Genomic DNA, 26,484 nt, shown 5'->3' with positions numbered 1-26,484 from the left:
TTCAAGAAGTGGCTACTTTAAACACAAGCATATCCTAGGGATGGATGAATTGGAGTCCATACCAGCTCTAGAAGGAAATTCACTTTGCCTTTTAGAGTATTTTCTATTATACTTACCACCACACTTATTTATGTTCATAAAAGTTGAAAAACTATACATGGACTTTGTAAGGAATTTATGATTACAGAATTTAGGTGGCGGAAGAGCTCAAATCTTCCTCCCTCCCTGACAACCCCACTTTATTAATAAGGAAACTGAGCTTTAGAGAAGTGACATCATTTGACCAAAGTCAAACAAGTAAATCTAGAATCTGGACTGTCTCCTGACTTCTAATGCTTCCTTCCTTTGTTTTGTGTAGTCAGCTCTTGTTATTTACTGTCACTTTAAATGTTTCTTAGAAGTACTGTTACCAGTAAATTGGGGAGCATCATTTCCTACCTAATAAAGAGTCTGGTGACCTACAATTGCATTCCATTCCAGGGCACTGTGAGTTGGGGCTGGGTAGTGGAGGAGGAAGGGCATAAATAGAAGCTAATATGATTTAGGATTGAGGAAATTAAGGTGAAGGCAACTGAAGGGACTTTCCCAAGATCATTCAGGTGGTATGTAGCAGATCCCTAGACTAAATGCAGGCGTGCTTTTAGTGCTATGAAAAATGCCTCTCAAATCCATTTGTGTGTGTGTGTGTGTGTGTGTGTGTGTGTGTGTGTGTGTGTGTGTGTGTGTGTAAAACTGAAAGGTTTTTTCTTTTGTTGGTTTCTTTCCCACTATATGTATAAAATCTGGTCTAAAAAATAATGCATTATTTGAAAAAGAAAGGCTTAGAATAATGGAACAACTGGAAATTCAGGTATTAGGAATGCTGAATACTAGTAGTCATTATTAGTTACATACATAAATATTAATATAAAAATTCCCCCAAATCCACTGACTACAACCCTTATCTCCAAAGTCCAAGGGTAAGGCAATTTGACAGCTTCTGAATGCCATCGGGTTATGTTCTTTGAAGGACAATTGCAATGAAAATCAATAGCTATCTCTAAAGTTCCAAAGTAAACTTCTAAAACCTAAGACTTTTTTTTACATATGCAAAACTTTCAGAATTTCATAGGCAAAGTTATTTAAGAAATAAACTTTTAAAGTCTGGAGGCAAAAGCAAATATATGTTGTTTCCCAGAACTGATACTGAAACTGTCTGGAAAATGATTTTATATGGAGGTAAATTATTGGTTAAAAAGAGTATAATGGCAGTGACAGAGTAAAAGTACTTGTTCTGATATCTTCCAGCTCAGGTGAATAGCACCCAGCAAAAAAGAGAAATTTCACACTAATACTCTTAAATCAATCTCTTACAGGGCTTTTGAAAATTATTTTCATCTCCTTAGAGAAAAAAGGAAAAACAAGTTATTTTCAAGTATTCATCCCATCACGTTAGCACTAAATGTGCTATTATTTTGGCCTGATCTCAAAATATAGAAGCTATTTCAAACCAAATTATTTGCTAGTAATAGTCCAAACATAACACTCCAATAATAAGAGTCCAATGTAAAATCTATCTCCCTTTCAAAATTGGAATGCATGGGGGGAAGAAAGGAAATTCATCTTCTAAGAATAAATTAGAAAACAGTGAACCTCATGTAATTCTCATTTTCACTAGAAATATAACATTAATGGTTTTCATTAAATGTATTTTACATTTTTAATTGATATTACATTCCATAGTTATAGAGAACAACTAGACAGGATCAAATTTGTAAAATTAATATTGATTAACTATTATCCCTTGCCATTGTTTCAAAGTTGATGAAAGTTTCTTAATTGGCCATATGGGTACCTTGGCATCACTGTTGCCTCAAGTATATCACTTGATTCAGGCCAATGATATCAAACATGCCAATTCTGACTACTGTGACTGATGATTTAATTCTGTGAAATAGAATGTGGTTAGGTTAGCTGATTACTTTTACATAAAATATTGTGGCAACTTCTAGCTTTGAATAAAATCGCTGCAAATAATTAGGAAAGGTTAATACATTTCCATTTTCTAGGGTTATCTAATTCACTTTTATTATTTTATGTAATTTTTAAAATTTTTTCATCAGTACCTAAAAGAACCAGGGCTGAGCAAAGAACATTTAAAACAAAAATGTAAATCTGAAGAAAAGCGTATCCTTAAGAAAAATCAATTTGTCTGCAAAGACAAAAGTACATTACAATAGAGAAAGGAACCTTTTACTGCACAAGAAAATCTATTTTTACCTCTTCTATTATTTTCATCTTTTTAAAATCTTTTAAAATTATTTTTAAGCACAAGGTGAAGTTTATAATATAGTGGAATAAAAAAAAAAAGCAGGAATTAACACCAGCAAGTATTGTTCAAAAGGAGAAAAAGGTTAAGATTTCAGAATGACAAATATAAAATAGCCAAGAAAGATTTACAGAATTTTGGAATCAGAAGGGAGTGTAAAGATTATCTGGGCCAACTCTCTCATCTTATAAAGAAAGAAACCAAGGCTTACATTTGTTAAGTGCACTGCCTAAAATTAGTTATCAGAAAAGCTGATATTCCTGACTTGTAGTACATTGTCTTTTCTACTATAGACATGGATTTCGTGAGAAGGTTAAAATAATGTCACAGTTTTTTTTAAGTAAGAGCATTTATGAAGTAACAAAGAGTTTGAAAAGACAGGAATATTCCACTGAAGTAAAGAATTAGAAAATAAATATATATTCAAATTAGTTGGTTTATAGGACTTGTAACCTATGGGTAATAAAGAGGATATATTAAGAAATAGTGATCTGCTTAATTATAAAAACAAAATGGTGAACTACAAAATTAAAAGGATGATTACAGTTTTATGAGTATTTTTAGTAATTATAGTTAGTTTAAAAATGGAAAATTGTTATTTTATAACAGAGGGCAAATTTAGCATCACTGAAAACAGTAAAATAAAAGCCCAAAATGGAAAAGATTGATATATGAAATAAAATTATCATGTGAAACACGTGTATCATGGTAAATGAACATGTGTGAAGGAAGACAAAATACCATTTGATGAATTTGATTACTATTATAAAATAATTCTGAGGGAATAAGATGTTATACATTTAAATTGAATCTTGGTCAGATGTCTTATAATGGTGAGTAACTGTCTATTGAAAAAAGAATGGACTAAAGGACATAAAAACTTTTCTATCAGTAATCTTTGTAGGACAATGAAAAGTTAGTTTTCACTGAATTCCATTTAGCATGTAGGAAAATCAATATGTTCATAAGAAATTGTTTAATTAAGTATAATTATTTATTTTACTTAGGCATTTTTAAGAATTATTGAATGGGAGTTTTATGTAGATAGTTGGGGTTTTAAGTAGGTGTTCAATAATTTCCTTTCTAAAGGATAGTATATTTTTATTCTTTTTTTTTGTTTTTTTTTAAGAGTTTTTTTTTTTTAAATTTTAAACCCTTAACTTCTGTGTATTGACTTATAGGTGGAAGATTGGTAAGGGTAGGCAATGGGGGTCAAGTGACTTGCCCAGGGTCACACAGCTGGGAAGTGTCTGAGGCCAGATTTGAACCTAGGACTTCCTGTCTCTAGGCCTGGCTCTCAATCCACTGAGCTACCCAGCTGCCCCCTATATTTTTATTCTTAACAGAAAAATCATAATGTTTCCTTAGTTGTTAAAGTTATGAGGGTTAGAATTAAAATTAGAAAGATGAGAGACTGAGTTCTTATACTTGAATCATGGCCAGATAATTGAAAAACCCTGTATGTTTATTTTTTAGATGTCTTTCCCAAATATAAAGTTCTCCTGACTGGTACAAGGAAAGATGGGGAAAATATTAAATTAGGTTTTTCCATAAAAATAGATTAAAGCATAATGCATAAATTATTTATAAAAACCTTAAAGCTACCAATAAACGTAGCCGAGTTAAATGTAAACACTTCCTTATTTCAATCAGCTGTAAAAACAGAGAAATCATGATTCCTTTTGTAAATTTATATTGTACAAAATGCCACCCTTTGTTTTGTGGGATGAAGGGGAAGGGAACAAAATCCTTACTTTACATAGATTTCTAAAAAAATGTACACACACATATATATACATACACACACACATTTCCCACAGAGTAATGACCTGAAATGCAAGTCTGCCGAGATGAAAGCCACAATGCTTTTAGTAAATACTTTTCCAAAAATTAGGAAGAGACTAATCTTTTTACACATGAGAGTCCACAGAAATTATATGGTTCATTCTCCCCTTTTTATCAGAAACTCACTCATATTCTGATTACATAATAGCATGTTGAGTGAATAATATAGTAAAGATCCCCAAATTAATGTTCAAAGTTATTTCACTGAATTGCTTTTTTTGGAGAGTATAACCTAGCTTGGCACATGACTATAACCTAAAGATCAAATCAATTTTAAGAATACAATGGCTCCTAAAGAATTTTTTAATTTGAAAAGTTAATGTGGATCCTTGATTTCTAGGTCATACTATAGGAATATTGGTCAAATCATTAGATTAAAAAAATTTTTTTTAAGTGTTAGGAAGCTTCTGAAATTAACATCTTCCCCCCCCCCAAATCCCCAAGATTTTGTCATCTTAATATGACTATGTGTGTAAGCAGAACTCTGCCATTGCATTATATAGGTCAAATCCCATTATAATTAAATATCTCTATACCACCCCCTTCCATTCTTCAAACAGTTCCAAAGCTTCAGCCAGTAGTCTATTTTTAAAAAATCAAGATAGTTCCTTGGATCACACTATAATGGGATTTGATCTGTATTAAAATTATTGATGATTCAAATTGTTTGCTTTCCAGCTATGCTACAAAGCAAATAATGAGGTAGGTACAAAGGTAATTAGCTTTTCTATTTCTGAGTGACAAATGAAACTTTTAGAAAACAATTCTAGTTTCTAAAGGAGGAAAAAAAATTACTACCACTGAAAGTTTGACAATATTCACCTATTGATCCAAAAGATCTTAAGTCACTCAAGAGACCAAAGAGAAAACAAACTATTCACTTTATAGAACTATTCTGATTTGTTTTCTGAATTCATTATTTGGGACACATTATTGGAATTGGTAATATAGCAGGATGCCTTGCATATAGTAGGTGCTTAAAAAAATCCTTTGTATTTAAATAATCCAAGAGAAAGAGGCTTCATTCATGTCGATTTACATGTTTCTCATCTTTTTGTAGATGGTTCTTATAAAAGTGATGTAATCTACTTAAAAATTTTAGATCCTCCAAAATTCTTTGAAATAGACCTTGGATTTTGGGGATGAAAGTCTGAATGTCTTGAGTTGGTAACTTCATTAATACCATAAGGAATCTCATAATTATGTATACCTTGAAAATAATGATTTTTAGATTTGATGTAAATCTTGAATCTCTTGCATTAACTTCTAAATGATATCTTACTGAAATAACTCCATTAGGGAATTTCCATTAAAACTACTTGTTGATTTTTAAAGCATTAATTTACATATATACTTTAAAAAGAAACATTTAGTCATTCACTTGTCAGATAAAAACAACAGAACAAATGGAATTGCTATTTTGCAGCACACTATATATAGTATTAAGTACAGTGTCTTATAAAAAACTACTTTCTGTTTTAAAAAGGAGGCAGCAAGAAGCAGTAAAATAAACACTTGTTAGTCAGTTACACTATCATGGCACTTTTGCATGCCTTAAAGTTCTTAATGGTACACATGTTTTTAAGAGGCAAACAATACATTTGGACCACAAAGCATACACAAATATGCCATAAAATTTAGCTCTTGTTTCTGGTTGTATTAGGCGCTTTCAGATTACCATTAGGGACAAGAAAGATTGAATAACTAATAATTTCATTAATTCCAGACCAATTTTTCATGCCTAAGATCACAATCTAATATTGAAAGTGACTTACATTACGAGACAAGAAATCACTAAGATTTTTGAATATTTTGAGGAGGAAGAAGTACTATGTTACAAGCACAGCCATGTTTCATTTAGCTTCTATTTATAGTCCACACATCCACAACTAACTCTACCTTTGGACTCCAGCAATTACTGAAATATTTTAGATGGAAATGAGAATTACTAGTGGATTAGAAATTCCTTGTGGGGATGAGTTGTTTCATTTTTGTTGTCACATGTCCAGTGCCTAACACACTGCCTGGAATGAAAATAGTAGGCACTTAACAAATGTCTGTTGAATTAAATTGAATATCCAGTAACTGAAAATAAAGAGTGTCAATGAAGGCTTTGGAGTCTCCTCAGGCAAGGCAAGTATGTGCAGATAGTCTGCCAGAAGATGAGGAGAGGGGCCGTAGATGCCAAGGTCAGGCCTGGTGCTTTGGTAGCATCCTCTCTCTCTTCTTTAACACTTCAGCTGCTTTACTGGCCAGAAAACAGGGAAGAGGCAAAGTCTCATCATAGAAAAATGCTTCATCATTGAAAAAAGGGAAGGTATTTTGAGATTATGGCCACCATAAACTCGGTCTCCTTATTCTGTTCCATACATCAATGGAACTGATTTGAGCATGGATTTTCTTTAGAAATCTATAATATTGTAAGGGATTAGCTGTATATAAATGGAAGTTTCTCCACTATGCAAGTAAATAACTTAGAACCACAAAAATAGCACAAGTTGTACTTGATGATAGTGAGAATGACAAAATTATATGGGGGAAAAAATCCTTCATCTTCTGGCTAATCCTGGTATAGAATGTCTCTAGAGTTACTATTATTTTTAATAGAATTTGCAAATGGTCTTGAATATGTGTCATATTCTTCTACTGTATTTCCACAGTATTTGTTGAAACACAACTGATAGTTTCTGAAATTCTAGGTATAGCTCTTAATATGCGGGCCTTCTTCTTAGAGGAAACAAGCATCAGTTTATCTGATACAAAATTTCTTTAATATACAGAATAAAGTTTTTTAAAATCTTAGTAATAGCTTAACCCTGAATTCCTTCTTATACAAAGGATGACTAAAAGGAGGTAATTATTAAACATTACATTTTTCTAAATATAAAATAAGTTTCATAATGTGTCTTTTGGGAGAAGATGACCAAAAAATTAGTTAGAGATAACCTTGAACAGAACTATATTTCAAGTGAATTTTATAATTTCTAGTTTGTTGGATCGCCCAATATTTCAATTCTGATGTAATGTAAAAACAAGACTTTAAAAAGCAAGAGACACTTTTGCTTTCCCAACATATACAATAAGCACCTGAATGAAAGTATGATAATACTGAATTTCTGTAATCAGTCATGCAATGGCAAAGAAATGGAATCTGGATTTCATAATAGCCCAAGTTCTCCCTGCTGAACAAACCAAATCAAGCACTGGTTCCATCTTCTTCAATAACCCGATTCATGCTGGTCCCATGGGTGATGTGAGTCATGGGGTTATTAGTGAGATCTCTGACGCTGCTGTGCCGTGACTGCTCATTGAGCCGGTGAGAACTGCTGTGTCTGGAGTGATCCGTTAGACGTGACATGCTGCCATGAGGGAGTCTCTCCTCCATCCCTCTGTAACTGCAAGGAGTGTACCTAACAGGAAAATAAAGTACGAAGAACACCAGTGAAAAACTACATGGAAATGACAAAGATGAGGAATTCTTGATTATTAACTCTAATGGCAGAAATAATAATTTTTAAAAGGTAGATATTCACTTTGTGGGTTCGGGTTCTTGGCTCTACACCTTTTATGATGACAGACATTTTTCTGACTCTGTGGTGCAGCAAGGAGTTCAGCCAAATGATGCCAAGAACTCTCCACTCTTCTTCCTTCCACCCCCCTCCCCAAATCAGCTTGCTTTCTTCTTTCTTCAAGTCTCAGCTGCCATCCCATCTTCTATAAGGCTTCTTTAATGTTAGGGCCTTCCCTCTGATACTACCCTCAATTTGTCCTTCATAATATATAGTTATTTGTATGTTGTCTCTCCCTACCTCCAAAGACCTTGAGAACAGGGATTGGTTTTTGTCTTTCTTTGTATATCCAGTGCTTAGCACAGTGCCTAGTATATAGCAGGTACTTAAAATTGACAGCTGACTGATAGGGACACTCTTTCATGACTATATGTGAACAGGTGGTGCTAGGAAATAAAGCCTGCAGTGGGAAGTCAAGAACCCTATATGAGATATTAAAAAAATTTTTTTCAGGAGAATAGGAAGCTTCTGTGCAAAAAGCATCTTTTTCCCAGGTGCTCTAGTTAATAGTTAGGCTTATATTCCATTTGAAAGAAAACAATGAATAGTTCAAATTATATTTCTGCAGGACTTTAAGCTCTGAAAATGCTATTTCCACAGAATAAGCCTCTGTACTTAGTCACATAAAATACAAAATCCAGAGCCTTACTGTAGCCTGAAATTTGTCAGTTTGAACCTATTCTCCAAAATCTATCTTTTATTCTGAACTTACCTTCAACTTATCTTTTATTCTGAACTGATAACCATCATCAAGTATACAGGTGAATTCAACAAACACTTATAGAACAACTTACTTACTGTGTACTAAGTAATACTTTAAATCTACATTGGGGTTTCTTACCCCCTAAAAGCAACACTTTTAGGTCATTTCAATATATTTCAATTCCTAAAGTGTTCTGTGGGTAAATTAATTTGGGAAATGCTGAGTTAAATAGCCCAATGCTTTAACTTTTTTATTTTGACATGGATGAAAGTCAATTTAATTTAAAAAAACCACCAACGTTTCACAGGTATAATTAACACATTTAAAGATAAATATTCATATAAAGATGAGTTTTTTAAAAAAATTATAGCATTTGTTACTGGGGGAAGAATCTAGAATACATAAACTTACTGTTATGGTTAAAAAAATTTAATATGTTTGTTAATTTGACAATTATCCTCATAGTAAAAAATGGAAAAAATAGTTGCCTATATATTCATGATTCATCACTTCCCAAAGACTTTGTAAAAAAATCATATATTTAGAAAATTAATCTTTAAAAAATGAAAACAAACTATTACTTTAAAATATGTATGCATTTTCTGAAAGTGAAACTTCAACCAGATCTGAGTTGCAAATCAAGTTATCCAAAATTACATATGTACTAAAATAAAAATAAATATGTGGATTGGGGAATAACTGGGTGCTAGTAAGGAAATGAGACAAACTGGGGATACTCCCATACCTCACAAGGGGAAAGACTGAAAGGTAAACATAGAATAACCAAATAGGGATGTGAGGACTGGGGAATGGCAGTTTGTCAGTTAAATTGACCACCTATCAGCCAAGGATGCCAGTGATGTTGAGTAACTCCAAGTAGTGGGATTTTGATGGCTTAGAGGAGTTTCAGGAAGTATTAATAAACACGTTTATTGTTGTTAAATAAGTGGGTGAGAAGGGTTTCTGACACTATGAAATAGCCCAACTACCTATACTAAGCTACAGACAGCTGGAGAGGGCTGGAGAGTTGGGATTCTCACTGCACTGTTACACGGTGCTCCAAGGTTGTACAGCCAGTTAAAGTCCACAAAACCTCTAGGGAGTAAAGGCAGACTATTCTGCTGTCCACCAGCAGTTGGTTTGAACCTTTTCTCTACCTAGGTTGAGATAGATGGTTTCTTCTTCTCTCTAATCCCAATTTCTTAGCTCCTTAGTTACTCAGCAAAGCTGGACCACACAGCACCCCCTCCTTGGCCAAGAGAAACTCTCCCTTTTCAAAACCCTGGCTTCATTCCATGATGGAATGTCCATGCAGCTAGTTCAAGGTTTCTTCAAGCTGTCAGCAGTTTCTGCCTTATCTTAAGTCTGTATCAATACTATAATTTCCCTATAACACATATAGATACACACATAATTATATGTGCATAATTTAATAAAAATACATGCATATATGTTTAGAAACATTTTATGTGCATTTTAATAAAAATTACCCCATTGATTTTTTCTTACTAATAATTCCCATGAATTGAAGCATGACTGAAATCAAACAAGTCCTCTTCAACTATATAAAATCTACAATACAGCCACTCCAAGTGAAAATAACTAGGAATTAACTACATAGAAAAATCAATACAATTTTATTACAATTGTAATAATCTATGTGTGAAATAGGAAATCAATATATTATCTTCCGAAATAGAATGGAAGTTTTTGGAGGGCAGGGACCATATCTTAAATTTTGTCTCTTCATCAGTACCTAACCCAGTAGTATATAGTAGGTTCTTCACAATGACTTGTGTATGAATTAATGAATGAAAGTGAAAGTGGTGGTGGTGGTATTCCACAATGTTAATGCTTTGGAAAGTTCAAGGCAGATCAAGACGGATCATCTATTTATTCTTCACACTCATTGCCACTACTGTGTCCAGGCCCTAACCACTCTAGATGCAGGTTGTTACAAAGCCTCCTAAAGTGAGTTCCCTGTCTAATCTCTCTCCTCTCATCAGCCCTGTTAGACTGATTTTCCTTGCTCAAGATTCTATTGCCTACCTCATTAAATCCGCAACCATCTTCGGGCTTCATCCTGCCACGACAGAGGTATTTTCCACTATAAACCAAAAGTCACCTTCTGCTCCAGACAAGGCTTTTTCCTCACCATTTCCCTTAGAGTGGCCCTCTCAGGCCTGCTTTTCCTTGGCTCTGGATCACCCTACCTGTAATGCCTTCCTCGTTCCTTTCTGCTGGTCCAAAGGCCTTTGCCAACTAGTCTAACTTACATCAATCTCTCCCTTCTCTGAATTTGGATTATACACGTGGTCAGCTCCAAACAGTTTAACAGTGAATTGTTTTGTAATGATCTTATAGTATTAGCCTCATCCTTCCAATTAGATGATGAGCACCTTGAGAATTTTTCTTATATACCTCCCAGTGTTTAACAAAGTGTTAGAGGTGAGGCACATCCTCAATAAATGTTTGATTAATCTGATGCTCCAGTGGCACCTACAGTTGGTAGAAGATGAGCTGCATTTTTAGTGTATATGTACATGTCTACACATACGTGCATTAAAGATGCACACATGGTTACGTATGTATTACATATAAACATATCCTTCCGCATTGATCTCTGTGTCAGTTCACACACTTACTGCTCTCGGCTGTGGACAAGGACACAAAGTCGGTGCCTAGAACGTGCCTCGGTGACGGCCAACACCTCCTTAAATCTGGACAGCAGGGAGCCCGGCTCGGCGTCAGTCTTATTTTCTGTGCCTTGAACTTCCCAAGATATTTGGAATCATTTGAATAACTGCTGAAGCTTACCTGCCGTCCCGAGACCTGTGAAGACTGCCATGGTAGCTGCTCACTTTGCTGTGGACACTCCCTGCTTTGCTCCTCTGATCATCCACCATAGCCAGCTGGGTAGAAGAGGCGTGAGTGGATGTTCCCTGGGTGGAGGTTCCTCTTGATTTTCGAATAATAGGAGTGTTGGGATCCCTCAAAAGGGACTGGGCAAAATCAGGTTCCTGAAGTACCTGGCGACTCTCATTTACCATCCTAGAGGGGGCAGGAACAAGCATTTATAATGCGCCTACCACGGGCTACGCACTAGAGATTTAACTCCTCGTGACAACCCTGTGAGTAGATCCTCCTCTAATCCCCCACTTTATAGCTAAGCAAACTGAGAGAGACAGAGGCGAAGCCTCCAGGGACGCATAGCTGTTTGTGTCCAAAGCTGGATTTGAATTTAAGTCTTTCTGACACCCGGCCCAGCACTCTATCCACTACTGTACTTCACCATCATTATGAATACATGACAAACAGATGAACAAGTTAGGTTTATGTACATTGTGCAGTAATTATTAGAGTTAAAGGATGAATTTAAATGAGAAAGATACTTTAGAATAAGATAACCAAAATCCAAGTTAACTTGGTTTCACCCAAACAGTGTTCCAGAAAAAAATGGATCAGGAATCAGGAAACCACAGTTTAGTTAAAGTTGCAGCACTAACTAACTATGTGATCTTAAGGAAATTAATCTCTTTAGACTCGGCTTCATATGTAAAATGTATTGAATTCATGTATATTGCAGTAAATGATGTCAAAAGTCTCTCCTAATTCTGACATTTCTACTTTGGATAAAAGATTTAATATTTTTATACCTTATTTTCTTTACCTGTAAAATCTGAATAATAATACATGTTCCTACATGACCTAGAAGATCAAATACAATCGAGGTCAAGATCAAATAAAGAGATTTTATTCTCATTTGAAGAACAGAAAGGGCTAAATAAATTAACTCAGACTTTTCAGCATAACAACTCTTCCCTTCAATATTCTAAATGAAGGTTTTCTTAGGCAGGTTGTCCCAAATGTCTCAGTGTGGTTTCAATTTTAGTAAGCTTAAACATTAAATTCAGTTAAGTCTTTTTTCACCACATGTTTTAGAATTGGATTTTCTACCCTTGCCATTTAGTCCTTTTTAAGAGGATTTCTTTGGTGAAGAATTCAGACCTATGATTTTATTTGAGAAAGTACCTCTCATAGTGGAGAGTCCTACCAATGTTGCCAGGCAACTCATCCATAACAGTTGCATAGGACAATGAAAATTTAAGTGTTGGGGGCAGCTGGGTAGCTCAGTAGATTGAGAGTCAGGCCTAGAGATTGGAGGTCCTGGGTTCAAATCAGGCCTCAGACACTTCCCAGCTGTGTGACTCTGGGCAAGTCACTTGATCCCCATTGCCCACCCTTATCACTCTTCCACCTAGGTGCCAATACACAGAAGTTAAGGGTTTAAAAAAAATTTTAAGTAGTGTTGTTGTTTTTTTGACTACAGTCATATCAAAGCCAGTACCCATACCCAGGTCTTTCTGACTCCAGAGCTGTCCCTCTCTCCACTATGTCTCTCTGCCTCTCTGAATAAGTAGAATGGCATGAATTTTGTCATTCTGTTGTGATTTCTGTTATCTACAGACCACGTACTCAATTTGTTTTATGTGGTTTTTTTTTTAATGAAAATATACTGCTATATCAATCATAATTAGTAGTTCCTGGCAAAGCTTTAACTTGTCTGCTTCTTCAAAATTAAAATATGTCAATAAATAACAAAACAGAATTACTGAAAACATGATTTTCTTAAAAAAAGAAACTAATTTTAAAAACTTACTCCTTTTTCCTGCGTCCATGAAAAAAGCTGGCCCATTCAAAGCATGTCTTTTTGCTTCCGACCCAAAAAATGGAAGGAATACCAACTATGAGAGCCATTAAATACTTCATTAGAAAGAGAATTAGGTCTGGCCGACTCATTTGAGTAACCTATAGATAATGAAAGAAAATAATGTAATTTAGACATCAAAGTTCATTCATCTTGCTGAAACTAACTAGTTTGTTATAAATGCAACAGAAAAGTGTATAAATCAAATAAAAATTTGAGAGAATAAAGCAAATTTGTTTTCACAACAAAGTGATAATTGTATAATAATCTTGTAAAGTGATAATTTTTTAGAATAAATTCCTTTAAAAGGAAATATACTTGCATAAATATTTCTTGGTATGGAACAGGCAAGTTTTTGTAAACTTGATTTTAAAGTAAAATTCTATATTCTCAAAATCTCACTGTTTAATTTTCAAATAAGTTACATTCCTATAGAAGAAGTTTTAGACCCAAGTCTTTAAATAAAAGTATCCTTAAATACAATTAACCAATAACTATTTATTCAGTTCCTGCTATTTGAATTATATAGAAGGTACTATGAGAAACACAAAAGAAGCCTTAGACAAGAGTCAACCTTTATGAAGTTTAGCCAAGCATTATAAAGCACATAAACAATTACAGTGCTGAACTACATAACCCTGACTACAAATATAATCAGTGTACCAGGAAGGGAAGAGATCACAGGATCTTAGATGTAGAACTAGAAGGAAACTCAGAAGTCATCAAATTTAACCTCCTCATTTTATAGATGCCACATGGGCTATCATAATTGTAAAATTTTCTTGGTGGAGGTAGGGTTTGGGTGTAATTCCTTTGCATTTTCTTCTAGGATTCTGCTTACATAATCTGTTCCAGTGATCTATTTTTCTGTTTCTTATTCACCAGTGGATCACTTTGACCATTATTACTTTGTAATATAATGTTTTATCAAAACTACAAAAGATGTTATTGGAGCATACTATAGATATTTAAACAGGTCAAAATACCTTTTAACCACATAGTTTAGAAATAAATTTTGGGTACAAATTCTACAAATTTGATACAATTTCAATTTTGATACTTCCCCTATGAGGTAAACTTGCAATTAATCACTCATCCGCAATTGTCGACAACTGTAGCATTTTCTTGGGCAAATAACCAGAGAAAAAGATTTATATATTAACCCACAATAGATGCAAAACTCTCCCCAAAGGCTTTCTTAATGATTCAAGTTATATATATATATATATATATTCCTACATATATTTTCCATATACATATTTTTTAATTCATAAGGGATACCATATCTGGAATCTGGATTGATCTTTCTCCCTAATGGAACACACTTAGCAGGGATGTGCATATACAGACACTTTACACATACAAATGTGAATTCACCCATTCCAAGCTTACAAAGTAGGTTTTTAAGAATCTTCATTTCTAAACTACACAAAAAAGATAACACTACACTTTGCAGAGCCATTTCCTCTCCAATTATATTTAATGCAATAAACTGCTTGTTTACTATAATTTTTCCTACTTTCTCATTTATTTATTCTATTTCTGTTTTTGAGGTGCACATCTTATAAGCAATAACTTGGAAACTTTTTAAATCCACAGTCATACTTTTTTATCTTACTGGAATCCATTCACATTTAAAGTTATGATCTATATTTGTTTTCCTCTATTTTTTTCTGATATTGGTTTACTTCCCCCCTCCAAAAAAATTAATTTTCCTTCTTCTGTAGACAGAACACTTTGTCTCCTCAGTTATTTTAGCCCAATCAAATTTAAGGCAACACTTATTTCTTCCTGAAGCCCAACCTCCTTTTTGTTACTCTCCCTAATTTTGGAGTTTTAACTTAGTTCCTTTTTTCTTCCTTTTATCTTATTTAATTCTTCTCTCTTTTTTCTCTCTCAGTAGACAAGTAAAATCCCCATTCTTTTCTTCCCCTTCAATCTGTTTTGTTTGATAATTTTAAATTTTTAAATTTCTGTGCCTTTTCCTAAAAAGGATTTCTTTTATTCATTCCCTTCACTATTTATCTTTTCTTTCTGTTTATCCTAAACTTTTATTTTTTGATTCATGGCCCTCATATTAATTTTTCCTTCATTAGTTTCTATATTCCTCCTGGAATGAAAGTTTCTAAGGTAATTATTTTGGGTTCCCTCTTCTAAATATTTTCCATGTTAATGCCTTGTAGATATTGCCTCCTAGTCACTGCAGTTCCTGCAAGAGAATTGCTCCATGGTTGGAATTTTCCTATGTCTTTGTTCATATAGTTTTAATAACCTTTGTTAATAATTTTTCCCCATATGCCATAAAATATGCCTCCTACTTCCTTGCCATCTTATTCTTTTGGATGTCAGACACCCCCTAGAGCTCTGATTCCCATTTTCCTAGGATAAGATGAGTGATCTCACCAAATCCCTGCAGATTACATTCATCGTTAGGTCTCCATCTTTCATTATGGAATATCTCTTTTTCCTCATGGGAGCATTTATCAGTGGTACCCTCTCTGTCTGATAAAATAAAATTTCTCCTTTTCTTTCCCTGTTTTAGTCCCCTCCTTTGCCTCTTTGCTCATTCTCCTGTAGGTTCTCTTCTTCCTAAGAGAGTACAGGAGTTATTTTCCCTTTGTCGTAATTTGATTAAAGTACTTCAATATTCCTCTCCTCTCCCTTTCTATGCACACTCCACTTCTGTAATTTAGTCTCACAACAAAACAAAACAAAACAAAACAAAACAAAACAAAACAAAACAAAACAAAACATAGCTTCACCTATAGGCAGGGTCTTTGTGAGTTTTAGTCTATGAAATGTCAGTCCTGTAGAAAAAGGACTTCTACTACCACCACTTCTATTTGCCTTTTGCTAGCATCTTTTTTTCTTATGAATTTTTAAATGAAATTTCTTAATGGTCTCTTTATTGTTTGCTGTTCTTCATCCTTGGTTGCAATATTTGTCTACTTTTATTGTATTTCTGTTGTTTGGGATGTTTGAGAAACAAATTATTCAGATCTGGTTTTCTTTCTAGAAATGTTTCAAACACTTTTTTGTAGTTGAAATCTCTTTTTTTCATTTATGGTTAGGCACAGATTTGTAAAGCATGTCTACCTTGGGCAGCATTTTAAGCTCTTTTTCTCTTTGGATTACATTACTCCATTCCTTCCTACGATTTCTGGTATGTGCAGAATGGTCTTAGATTATATGAATTTCCTTCCTGGCATATCTGAAGGTCTTTCTCTTGGTTACTTGTGGAACTTGCTATTTATATAAAACCATTATGTGTCTTGGAGTGTGCATTGTGGGAGGTTTTTTTTTTTCCTTGGAGATCATCTATGGATTCTTTTGATTGGTACTTTGTTTTCTGTGTCCAGATGTTCTGGGCAGTTTTCTTGTATGATTTCTTTCATAATTATATTTAGGATTTTTGACTTGGTATGTTTTTTTTGAGAAACCTATAATCCTTAAATTGTCTTTATGCATCTTGTCTTTGAGATCAATAGGTTTTGTTTGTAAGGAGATGTTTTCTTTTAACATTGTTGCTTTTTCTACCTCTTTTTTCAGAATGTCTTTAACTCATATGTACTTGCATTCCCAATCAGTTGTTTTGTTTCATTGGTGAGACTTGTCTCTATGGATTCAACTTTATCTCTTTTGTCAATTATTTCTGTGATAAAGGCCATAAATTCTGCTTTCACAATTCTTATTTCTCCTTTAAACCTTTCAGAAATATCTTGCTCTGTTTTCCATTCTCTCTTAGAAATTCAGAGTTCGTTGTGTCACTAAGTATTGATTGATTTTGCCTTTCAACATCTGTTCGTAGATATCTGGACTATTTTAGCTGATCTGAAGGTCATATTCCCTGCTGTTCTATCTTCCCAGTAGCTCTATATGCCTATTTTCAAGGCCTTCCTTCCCACCACCCCCCCCCCCCCATTACCTAGGATCTCTGGTGATTCTAGTATTTTTTCCTTATATTTCCCAACAGTTTTCTTGAGATGGAGCTCAAAGCTTCCTCCCACTTGTTGTAATTCATGTTTCATAAGCCTTAGTTTTCACCCCCAAGCAGAACTGGCCTCACCTGGATGTTGGGATCTTTTCCTCAGGCTTAGTTTAGTTGCCACCCAGTCACCCATTTGTCTTGCCTTAAAGTCCTCTCTTTTCCTTAGTTTTACCACAGAGTTCTATTGAAGCAGAATGTAGCCACACTGCAAATGAAAAGCTTCTGTCTGAAAAAGCTTCTCAGAAGGATGGGGTGGTACAGCTTCTATTGCAAGCCTATGGGTCAGCTTACGTAGCCCTCCCTGACATGGAAGAGGGGTACTCAATGAGCAAGTTACTGGTTAGGTATTAACCTTCTCTGTTATTAGTCCATAAAGTTTTTACTTTGTTTGGGTTCTGGTCTGGTTTTGTGGAGATAGTTGGAACTGCTTGATTTCCTGTGCATAATTCCTATATCTTATGCAGCACCCAACATCACTGTTAAGTGATAAGTAGAAGTGATCTGACAAAGTAAATTTCAGGTCTTTGGCTCTGGTGATGGAGCTAGACCTGGTTTTTAGGAAAAGTGACTTTCTCAGGGCATCTTAGGCAATAGTCAGTAAATATTTATTAAGTGCCTACTATGTGCCAGATCTGGTGCTAAGCATTGACGGTACAAAGAAAGCATATACCCTGCTCTAAGGAGATCACTATCTAATGGAGGAAAACAACACTGAAAAGCATGGTGGAGGGGTGTGGAGGAAGGGCACTCAGCATGGGGCAAGATGATGTCTTGTGTGAGGATGGGATTTGTGCAAGAGGGATGGGACCAAAGGAGCCATAAAAGGCAGCTGCTGATAGTTGCTGACAGTTGAGACCAGAGAGGAGTCTGGGAATTGCTCCGAGGAAGAGGAGAGAGGAGAAGTCTTTGGGCAGAGGACTGAAAAGAGGGAGGAGGATGACCCAGCTTGAATCCAGTCCTGAGGGCTTCCTGAGGATCTTTCTTTTGGAAACTGAAACCCTGATTCCCTGATCAAAGCCATTCTATCTCATCTCACCCATTAAGACTTCAACCATAAGTCAACTAAGTTTTTGGACTCCATTTTGGGAGCAATCTCTTAGTTTCCTTCACCCATTACCCAACCTTGCTGAAAGACCCTTTTCGGTCAAAACTTACAATTTTAAAAAAGGATAGACAGAAAAATTGAAATAGAAATAGAAGGAGAAGGGGCAAGGGGAGAAGCTTAGGAGTGGGAACCACTAAGGTTCCGACCTAAGTGACGGACCCCATAGGAATAGCAAAGAGGGCACCCCAAAATCCCTCTGCCCTTCACCCTTTCCCCAATCCCTGATTTGTGAATAATAAAAAGCCATTAAACAGTCAGCTAGCATTCCAGAGAGCCTGAGAGACAACAAGGGAGAGGGGAACCACAGTTTGGTCTGGCTGCCTCCATCTTGAAGCCGGACCACCCTCTGTGAGTTTAACTGATTGGCGGGGGGGGAGGTTTATGTGAACCCTGTCCTTATCCAGGATCAGATTGGGGTACCAAATACCTCCTCTTATAGGGAAGCCTTGCCTCCAGCTCCTGTGGGGTGGCAGGACAATCCAGGGCACTCATTTTTGGGGTGACACCCCCTTAAAGTCCCAGTGTATATTCGGCCCCAGGGGAGTGCTAAAAGAGAGGCTCACCACATAGACTTTCTCTATCTTGATTTCTATCAAACATTCCTAAATGGCTCCTTTACAATTACACTTGTAGTTCTGGTAAGAAATTATCTGAGGGGATCTGTAGAGAATTGATTTCAACTTGCAGAATGATGTGATTGTGAAGATCACGCAATTCAAAAGAGCTGGATGGGAAACAATAAGGTTCTAAGCAGCCTCTTTAAATAACAGAGGCTTTGGGAGGAGCTCTGCAATATTTATCCTTTACCCTCTCCAATCAGAGGAAGGGAGGGGCCTGAGCATCTTGTGCTAATGGTTACATTCAAACAGATCTGGTACTTCTGAACATTAGGGAACTTTAAATAAATGAGTAATTGCCTGTGGGTTCTACTTCTTCAGGCTTTCTTATTTTTACAACGGAACAAAAAAGATGTAACTTGAGTTACAAGAAAGAAAGACAAAGAAGGCTGCAGAGGAAAGTAACCTGTAATAGCTGAAAGTCTCTTCTCTTCACACCCAATGTATGGATTTCTCACATATATACACAAACTCAAAAAACTGGATTTGCAAAATCCATTCATCTGGGGGTGGTAGTAGGGAGGGAGGAAGAAATGGCCCAGAGAAACAAGAAAAGTATTTTAATCAGCACAGTACTAGCAAAAGCTAGGACATAGTTGGAGAAAAACCTATAATTTAAGATCTGCAATAGAATTAAAAACCTAAACATGAATGTCAAAAAAGATTCTGTTCTACACTTTCCTTAAGAAAACAAAATACCAATTCACATAAAGAACATTGAAAATGTGCAGAAAGTCCTTGCAAAGTGGGTCCTACTTTCCCAGGTGAAACCAACCACCAGTGCCTCTTTCCTAACTCAAACCTTTTGTAGATAGTTCAGTGGACTGCCTAAGTCTTTAATATGGCAGTAGATGACTGTGATAAATGGAACTTCTTTGTAGTAGCTAAGCTACCCAGGACAGATTGCAGGTAAATCATTTTGTGACAGTTTGCAAGGAAGATCACTAAAAAGGGATGCACTAGAAGTACACTTACCCAGATGTTTTCATTTCACTTATGCTGATGATGAACAGAGGAAAGTGGATAGAGAAAAGGAAGCTGATAAGACTGCAGATTAAATCAAAGCAGTAGGTTCAATTACTTTCAATGTTGGATAATCGATGATACATTTCAATTTCTTTGATGAACCAGTGGTACATGGAACAGGAGTGGGTAGGGAAGGAAAATGTGCATGTGCATGTGCATGTGCATATTGCAGGGGACTGACTAATTTGTCAACAAGATCGATCACGAAAAGCTTCACAAACATTACCTGGATCAGGAAAAGGATATGTAGCAAGAGATTGAAAAGCATGTCAGTGATGAGCTTTCTAATATTTAGAAATGGTTGAGGCTTCCTCCCAGACATCTCAAATGCCAGGCAATATTCTAGAAACAGATAGCATTAACAGTTTTGCTGAGTACAAACAGGGCGAGTACCCAGAGAGCACTAGAAGTGAAGTAAGGTGAGAAATTAGCCAGAAATCTCCATGCAGAAAGGATCTCTAATACTTGAAGTTGTTCCTGACTGAAGCATAGGGACTGTGGCTCGTTCTCTCAATTCTACTCTTCACACTGGGCTCTAGTCTGTGTCAGAACAATGTTTGCCTTTCTTCAATACTGCTCTTTTCTGTGGGTCCTTGCATCTAGTTGGAGATGGTACAAATGACCCAGATGGAATCTTTCATTCTCCTGGCAAGGTTATGAGAAACATTTTGACAATCTCAGTATTCTCTACTTCTGCATCACTTCTGTCAGGCAAACTTTAAGGAGAAGGAGAGAAAAGAACTCCCAAATCTCTCATTGTGAAGAGCTTGGGAACATACAGCCTACTTGCAGCCTGCTTAGATACCTGGTCCAGACTACCTGCTCTTAGCCATCTCTATCTTTGCTCACCAAGTCAGTCCCACACCTCCCAAACTTGGTAAGCCAGAGTAGGCTGGAAAGCAAGCAGACAAGCATAATATGCAGGAGGAGCAAGATTTTTGTTTATTGCAACTAGTTGTTTAGTCAATCAAGATTTATTAAGCACTAACTATATGCTGGGCACTGTGCTAAGTGCAAACAACTATGAACAAATAAGCTACATACAGGATCATCTGGAGAAAATCAAGAAGGGAAAAGTTGGTTTCTTTTTGTCTACTTCTAGTTGCATCTCCTATTGGTGATCTTCCTAGCAATGGCTTTTAAGAGGAAAGGCACTAGCATTAGGAGGCTTAGGAAAGTCTTCTTAGAGGAGATGGTTATTTTAGTTGGGACTTAAAGGTAGCCAAAGAAGCTAGTAGGTGGAGTTGAGGATGGAGACATTTTCAGGCATGGTCAGTCAGAGGAAATGCCTGGAGCTGAGAGATGGGAGTGTCATATGTAAAGAAAAGCAAAGAAGCCACTGTATTAGAGAACAGGCTGAGGTAAGTAAGGTATAAGAAGACTATGAATGTCAAAAAGAGAATTTTACTTTTGATCCTGGAGTTAATAGTGGGCCACTGGAGTTGCCTCATGAGGGTAGATGACAGAGTCAGACCTGTGCTAAAGTTAATCTAACAGCTGAGTGGAGGATGGATTGAATTGGAAAGAGATTGAGGCAGGGAGGACAATAAGAGGCTATTGTTATAGGCTAGGCAGAAAATGCCTGCACCAGGGTCCGAGGAAGTCAGGGAAGAGAAGGGGGCATATAGGAAAGATGTTATTCAGGCAAAATTGAGAAGACTTGGCAACAGGGACTCCAAGAGGGTGAGGAATGACATCTAAGTTGTGAACTCAGGTGATCAGAAGAATAGTGAGGGGCAATGAGATGGCCCAGTAGATAGAGAGCCATGCCTGGAGATGGGAGGTCCTAGGTTCAAATCTGGCCTCAAACACTTCCCAGCTGTGTGACCCTGGGCAAGTCACTTAACCCCAATTGCCCAGCTCTTGCCAATCTTCTGCCTTGGAACCAAAATTAAGACAGAAGGTAAGGGTTTAAAAAATAAAATAAAGATAGTGGCACCCTTAATAATAATGATAATAGAACTTGGGAAGAGAGGAGGTCTTAGAGGAGAGAGAGATAATAAGTTCAACTTGGGACAAATTCAGTTGAAAATGTCTACAGGACATCCAGTTTGAGATATACAAAAAGAAAGAAAACTGATAAAGAAGAGAAAAAGTCCTAGGATGAACCCTGTGTGATATAATTATTATAAACAGTACAGAACCTTCTAAATTGCTGGCACCAATCCTTCCATAAGTTCTGAATTTTTGCTTCCACAAGAAAAAGTATTTGTTTGGTTTTCCCCCATTGTTTAAGAGGTTATACTTTCCTAGGTCTCCTCGATTTTTCTTTTTCGGTAAAATTTCAAGTTAGTTTTGTTCATATCTATGAGAAAATATATAAATCAGTTTGTTCTAGAATTAAGCCCCCTAGTAATGCTTATTTAACTGACTTGTAACTTGAGTAAAAAATTATATCTAAAAATCTAATTTACTGTCTAAGTCTTGTTTTGTGGGAAGCTTTCTTTTTTTCTCCTCCTTTCATCTTTATAAAGGGTGGTATTCTTTCTAAATCCTTAGAACTATTTGATGCTGCCATCATTGTCTCTAAAAGGCTGCATTTCTATTTTTTTCAAACTATTCAATTAATTTTCCACAGAGGACTGTAAAGTCTGCTCATCAGAGATTTCTTCTGACCTAGGCTGCCATTCAGGATCTGGTCAGATCTCATCTGCTTGGGCACTGCACAGGGCCTTAGCTGCTGTAATCTGCCAGTTTATTTGGTGATCTATAGTTCTGGTTGCTATTTTCATCACGCATGTCCAATATCCCTGGGGAACTATTTTTTGGAGTAGTCACTTGTGATCAGCACGTCTCATCTTTGCCCTTGTTCTTATTTTTTTTCAGTTCTTTAATGTGGACATATGTATATTTTGTAAGCAAATTTCATTTATAGTAACCCACCTCCTTTTACTATTTGTGTACTTTCCTGATACTATCTTTAGCCTGGCTTCTGATTTCTACTCAAACCAACCTGTCTGACATTGTTCATGGTTCTGGCTAAAAGAAAAAGAGTCTAGTGGAGTTTTCTCTGATCATTCCCATTTTCCCCTCCTCAGGCTATCTGTCTATGACACACAAACACACACACACACACACACACACACACACACACACCAGCTGCTCCCACTCACTAAAGGGTCAGTGTCTATAATATAATTTTAAACCTGTAGCATCAAACCCTCATCATCCCATTTTCCCTCTATTATTTCCCTTAGTATCTTGGCCTTTTGTTTCCCTTTTCTGAATATTGCATTATTTTGTCTAAAGACTATCCTCTATAAAGTATTTAATCTATAAAGTAATTTGGCACAGAGTTAAATCAATAGATAAACTTGGACAGCATCATAATTTTTGCTATATTTCTAAAATTTATATTGGTCAGGCCAAATATGAATCAACTAAAAATTAGATGAAACAATGAATTTGGCTAAAGGTGCACAATGGAAAATAAAGTGATATAAATCATGAGGATCTCTGTGTACTGCCAAAAAACCCAAGAGGAAGAGAAATTCCACTCAAAATAACTGTAGAATATATAAAATACCTGGGATTTTATCTACCAAGCCATATATCATATTATATTATATTATATATATAATATATATTATAACAACTATGTTAATATAAGAATATTCTTTTTGAACTATCAAAGTTTTAACTTTATAAAGCTAGGGAAAAAATAATAAATCTGGAGAAACAAAAAGTCAAGAATCTCAAAGAAATAATGAAAAAAAAGTAAGAACGAAGTTGATCAGTGGAACAGATTAGACAAACATTACAAAAGCAAACAAACCAAGAAGTTTACTGTTTGTTAAACTCAAAGAACCCAGCTACTATACAGGGGCCAACTCTCTTTTCAATAAAGCCAACTAGAAAGACTGGAAAGCAATCTGGCAAATAATATATCAAAATAAGTTCTGAATAGATATGACTTAAACACAAAAAGTGACATCAAAAATTTAGCAAAAAGCAAAGAAACTACCTTTCAATCTATGGATAGGGGAATAGTTCATGACTAAATGAGGGAAAAAGAGGATTACTGGATAAAATGGTCAATTTGGATTTTTAAGATTTTTAAAGTTTTTGCAAAAACAAAACCTGTGCCATTAAAATTGGAAAGGAAACAGGGAATTGGGGAGAAAAAATCTTTGCAACAAGTTTCTTTGATAAAGTTCCCATTTCCAATATGTATAATATACAAATTCAAATTTCTAATAAAGAACCATTCCCAAATAGATATTTGGTCACAGACTATGAAGAGGTAGTTTTCAAAAGAAGAAATCTAAATGATCAACAACCACATAAATAAAAAATGCTCTAAATTACTAATAATCTGATGTAACCTAGCTTACATCCAAAGGTGGGGTATTAGCATTACACATTGAATATTTTTTCATTTTGTCCTTTTAAAGTCAGATAGTTGTAAAATCTAAGTTTATAAATGCTTAAAAGTAAAACACTCTCTGGATTATATGTTTAAAGTAGTTTTAACAGTTAAATCATTGTAGTAATTCCTCTGCTCTCAATGTTATAAATATTGAAATATATAATGTATTTCCTTACCTGATAGGGACACGGAATGTGATATTCTCTGCAGCGTTCTTGTATCCATGTTGTTTCCCATATGCCACGGTAGGCTTGCTCATAAAAATAGCATCCAATTACAACCAAGAGTGGTACAAGATACAGAATACTGAACACACCAATCCGGATCATGAACTTCACCAACTTGTCTTGATTTTCCTTTTCTAATGGAATCTCAATGCGAACCCTGTTTAAGGATATAATACCAGCTAATAGAAGAGAAACCCCAACTACCACATAGAGGCAGAGGGGAGCCAGAACAAAATATCTCAATGCATCAACATCGTAGAGGCCAACAAAACATACGCCACTGATATTGTCACCTTCAATTTTATTCATAGCTAAAAGAATGATAGTGAGAGTTCCAGGAATGCCCCATGCACTGGCGTGAAAAAGTAATGCTTTCTTCTCAATAGCTTCACTTCCCCACTTTGGCACAGCTGCCAAAAACCATGTGATGGTGAGTATGACCCACCAGACACTGCCAGCCATGGTAAAGAAGTAGAGCACCATGAAAAGCATAGTGCAGGCTTTATTGTGAGACCCTTGTGTCACTGTGGAAGCCTTGTACTGGGCAGGACTAGATGCATTGCAGGCTACTCGGTCCTCAAGCAAAAACCCAATGAAGAAGATTAATGACACCATCATGTAGCAGACAGCATAAAAAATAATAGGCCTTTCAGGATAGCGGAATCTTGTAACATCAATTAAAAAAGTTAAAAAAGTAAACAATGTGGCAGAGAGGCAAATGATGGAAATCAATCCTATAAAATATCGAGCAAATGAAAGTTCTTCTCGTCTAAAGTACATATTTGGACAAGGAGGTGAACAATCACGCACATGAAGAAAAGAATAGCCCAGATCAGGATCAATTTTTAACTCTCGAGGACACCAGAAACCATAGTCTCTTTGAACTGCTACTGGGGCTCCTTCAGTTGGCTCTCCAGCTAAATTCAGATCTACCAGGCGAGGGTAGGGTTCATCACAGTCTGGAAACCTAAGAAGTTTTTAAAAAAAAAAGTATTGTTACTATCTTCTGTTATTTCATAAGTCTAGGTTTGCATAAGACTGTATATTTATTCATTGGGTATCTTGTTTATAATTAAAACAAATATGTCTTTGTCCAAAATAGCCAGATTTCCCATAGGTGTGATTAACTAAATCCAGGAGAATAATATGCTTTTTCAGTCAATATGTATTTCTTATAAAAGTAAATTACATTCTTAAAATAGCTAAGCAAAATCATTAATTGGCACAAAACTACTTAGAAAAGATGAAAGATAGGAGCAAGGAAAGTAGTGTAAAAACAACCTGAAAACTGTCAAGCACTATGCAAGTGAGGTATTATTATTATTTAGAATAAGATTTAAAGAAATACAAGAATCCATATACAATTAAGTACAATTAATTAATGTAATGGGTTTAGGATTTAGAAGTAGAAAAGCAGATTTTTGCAGACAGACTAAGGGGAAAAGCCTTGGCTGCTAGCCAAGGACATTCTAAATAGAATGAAGGGAAAAAACTGTTTTGCCCTTTGTGGACTCTGGTCAAACTGGGAAAGGGAGAGGGTGTGGATGCCTTTACCTGCCCAGTGAGGAGCCCAAGGAGAGTGGAGTTACCACTGTCAAGGAAGACCTGCCAGGGAAGATCAAGTGAGCAAGAAGATCTAGCTGGGGTGGTGGACATCCCAGTCTGAGACAAGCTCCTTGATTAGCATTTCCTGGATTTACCTTTCTGTGGACCCATTTCCTGTGCCACTAAGAAGAACTGAAGAAGACATGATTTTGTGAGAGACCCATTTTCCCTTCTAGTCTGTAATAGTCTGATAGTGCAGTGTAGGCTTTAATTGATTCTTCCAGCCCCTGTGTAGTCTCTAGTGTTTAGATTCAGTGTGACCGTTCCCCCATTAACCCTGACCCCCTATTAGTATTAAAACCTGTAGTTATAAACCCTCCTGTCATTCACTTGCTGGTTTCTCAGACTCCCTGGCTGGGTGGATCAGTGTAGCAGTTAAGGCCCAACTGTTACTCCTGTCAGTTGCCCAAACCA

At 35.8% G+C, this 26,484-nt stretch overlaps 1 protein-coding gene across 1 annotated transcript; it reads right to left on the bottom strand.

Annotated features, from left to right (window-relative positions):
- Positions 1 to 7,349: 7,349 nt before the first annotated feature.
- Positions 7,350 to 26,215, bottom strand: LOC123233407 (frizzled-3). Its single transcript, XM_044659522.1, has 5 exons — positions 26,166 to 26,215; positions 24,415 to 25,432; positions 13,086 to 13,234; positions 11,243 to 11,476; positions 7,350 to 7,563 (listed from the first exon to the last, which is right to left on the bottom strand). Exons 1-5 carry the CDS (start codon positions 26,213 to 26,215, stop codon positions 7,350 to 7,352), a joined length of 1,665 nt encoding a protein of 554 aa, XP_044515457.1.
- Between the last annotated feature and the right edge of the window lie 269 nt (positions 26,216 to 26,484).

This window comes from Gracilinanus agilis, chromosome 2, assembly GCF_016433145.1.
Source record: "Gracilinanus agilis isolate LMUSP501 chromosome 2, AgileGrace, whole genome shotgun sequence".
NCBI lineage: Eukaryota > Metazoa > Chordata > Mammalia > Didelphimorphia > Didelphidae > Gracilinanus > Gracilinanus agilis.
This window is presented reverse-complemented; position numbering and strand designations above follow the sequence as displayed.

Excerpts from the sequence above, each read along its gene's own strand:
- LOC123233407 (XM_044659522.1), bottom strand. The coding sequence starts at position 26,215 with ATGTCTTCTTCAGTTCTTCTTAGTGGCACAGGAAATGGGTCCACAGAA. Across the intron at positions 25,433-26,165 it reads GGAAATGGGTCCACAGAAAG|GTTTCCAGACTGTGATGAAC; the intron begins GTAAATCCAGGA and ends AAAACTTCTTAG. Across the intron at positions 13,235-24,414 it reads ACATTCCGTGTCCCTATCAG|GTTACTCAAATGAGTCGGCC; the intron begins GTAAGGAAATAC and ends CATTATCTATAG.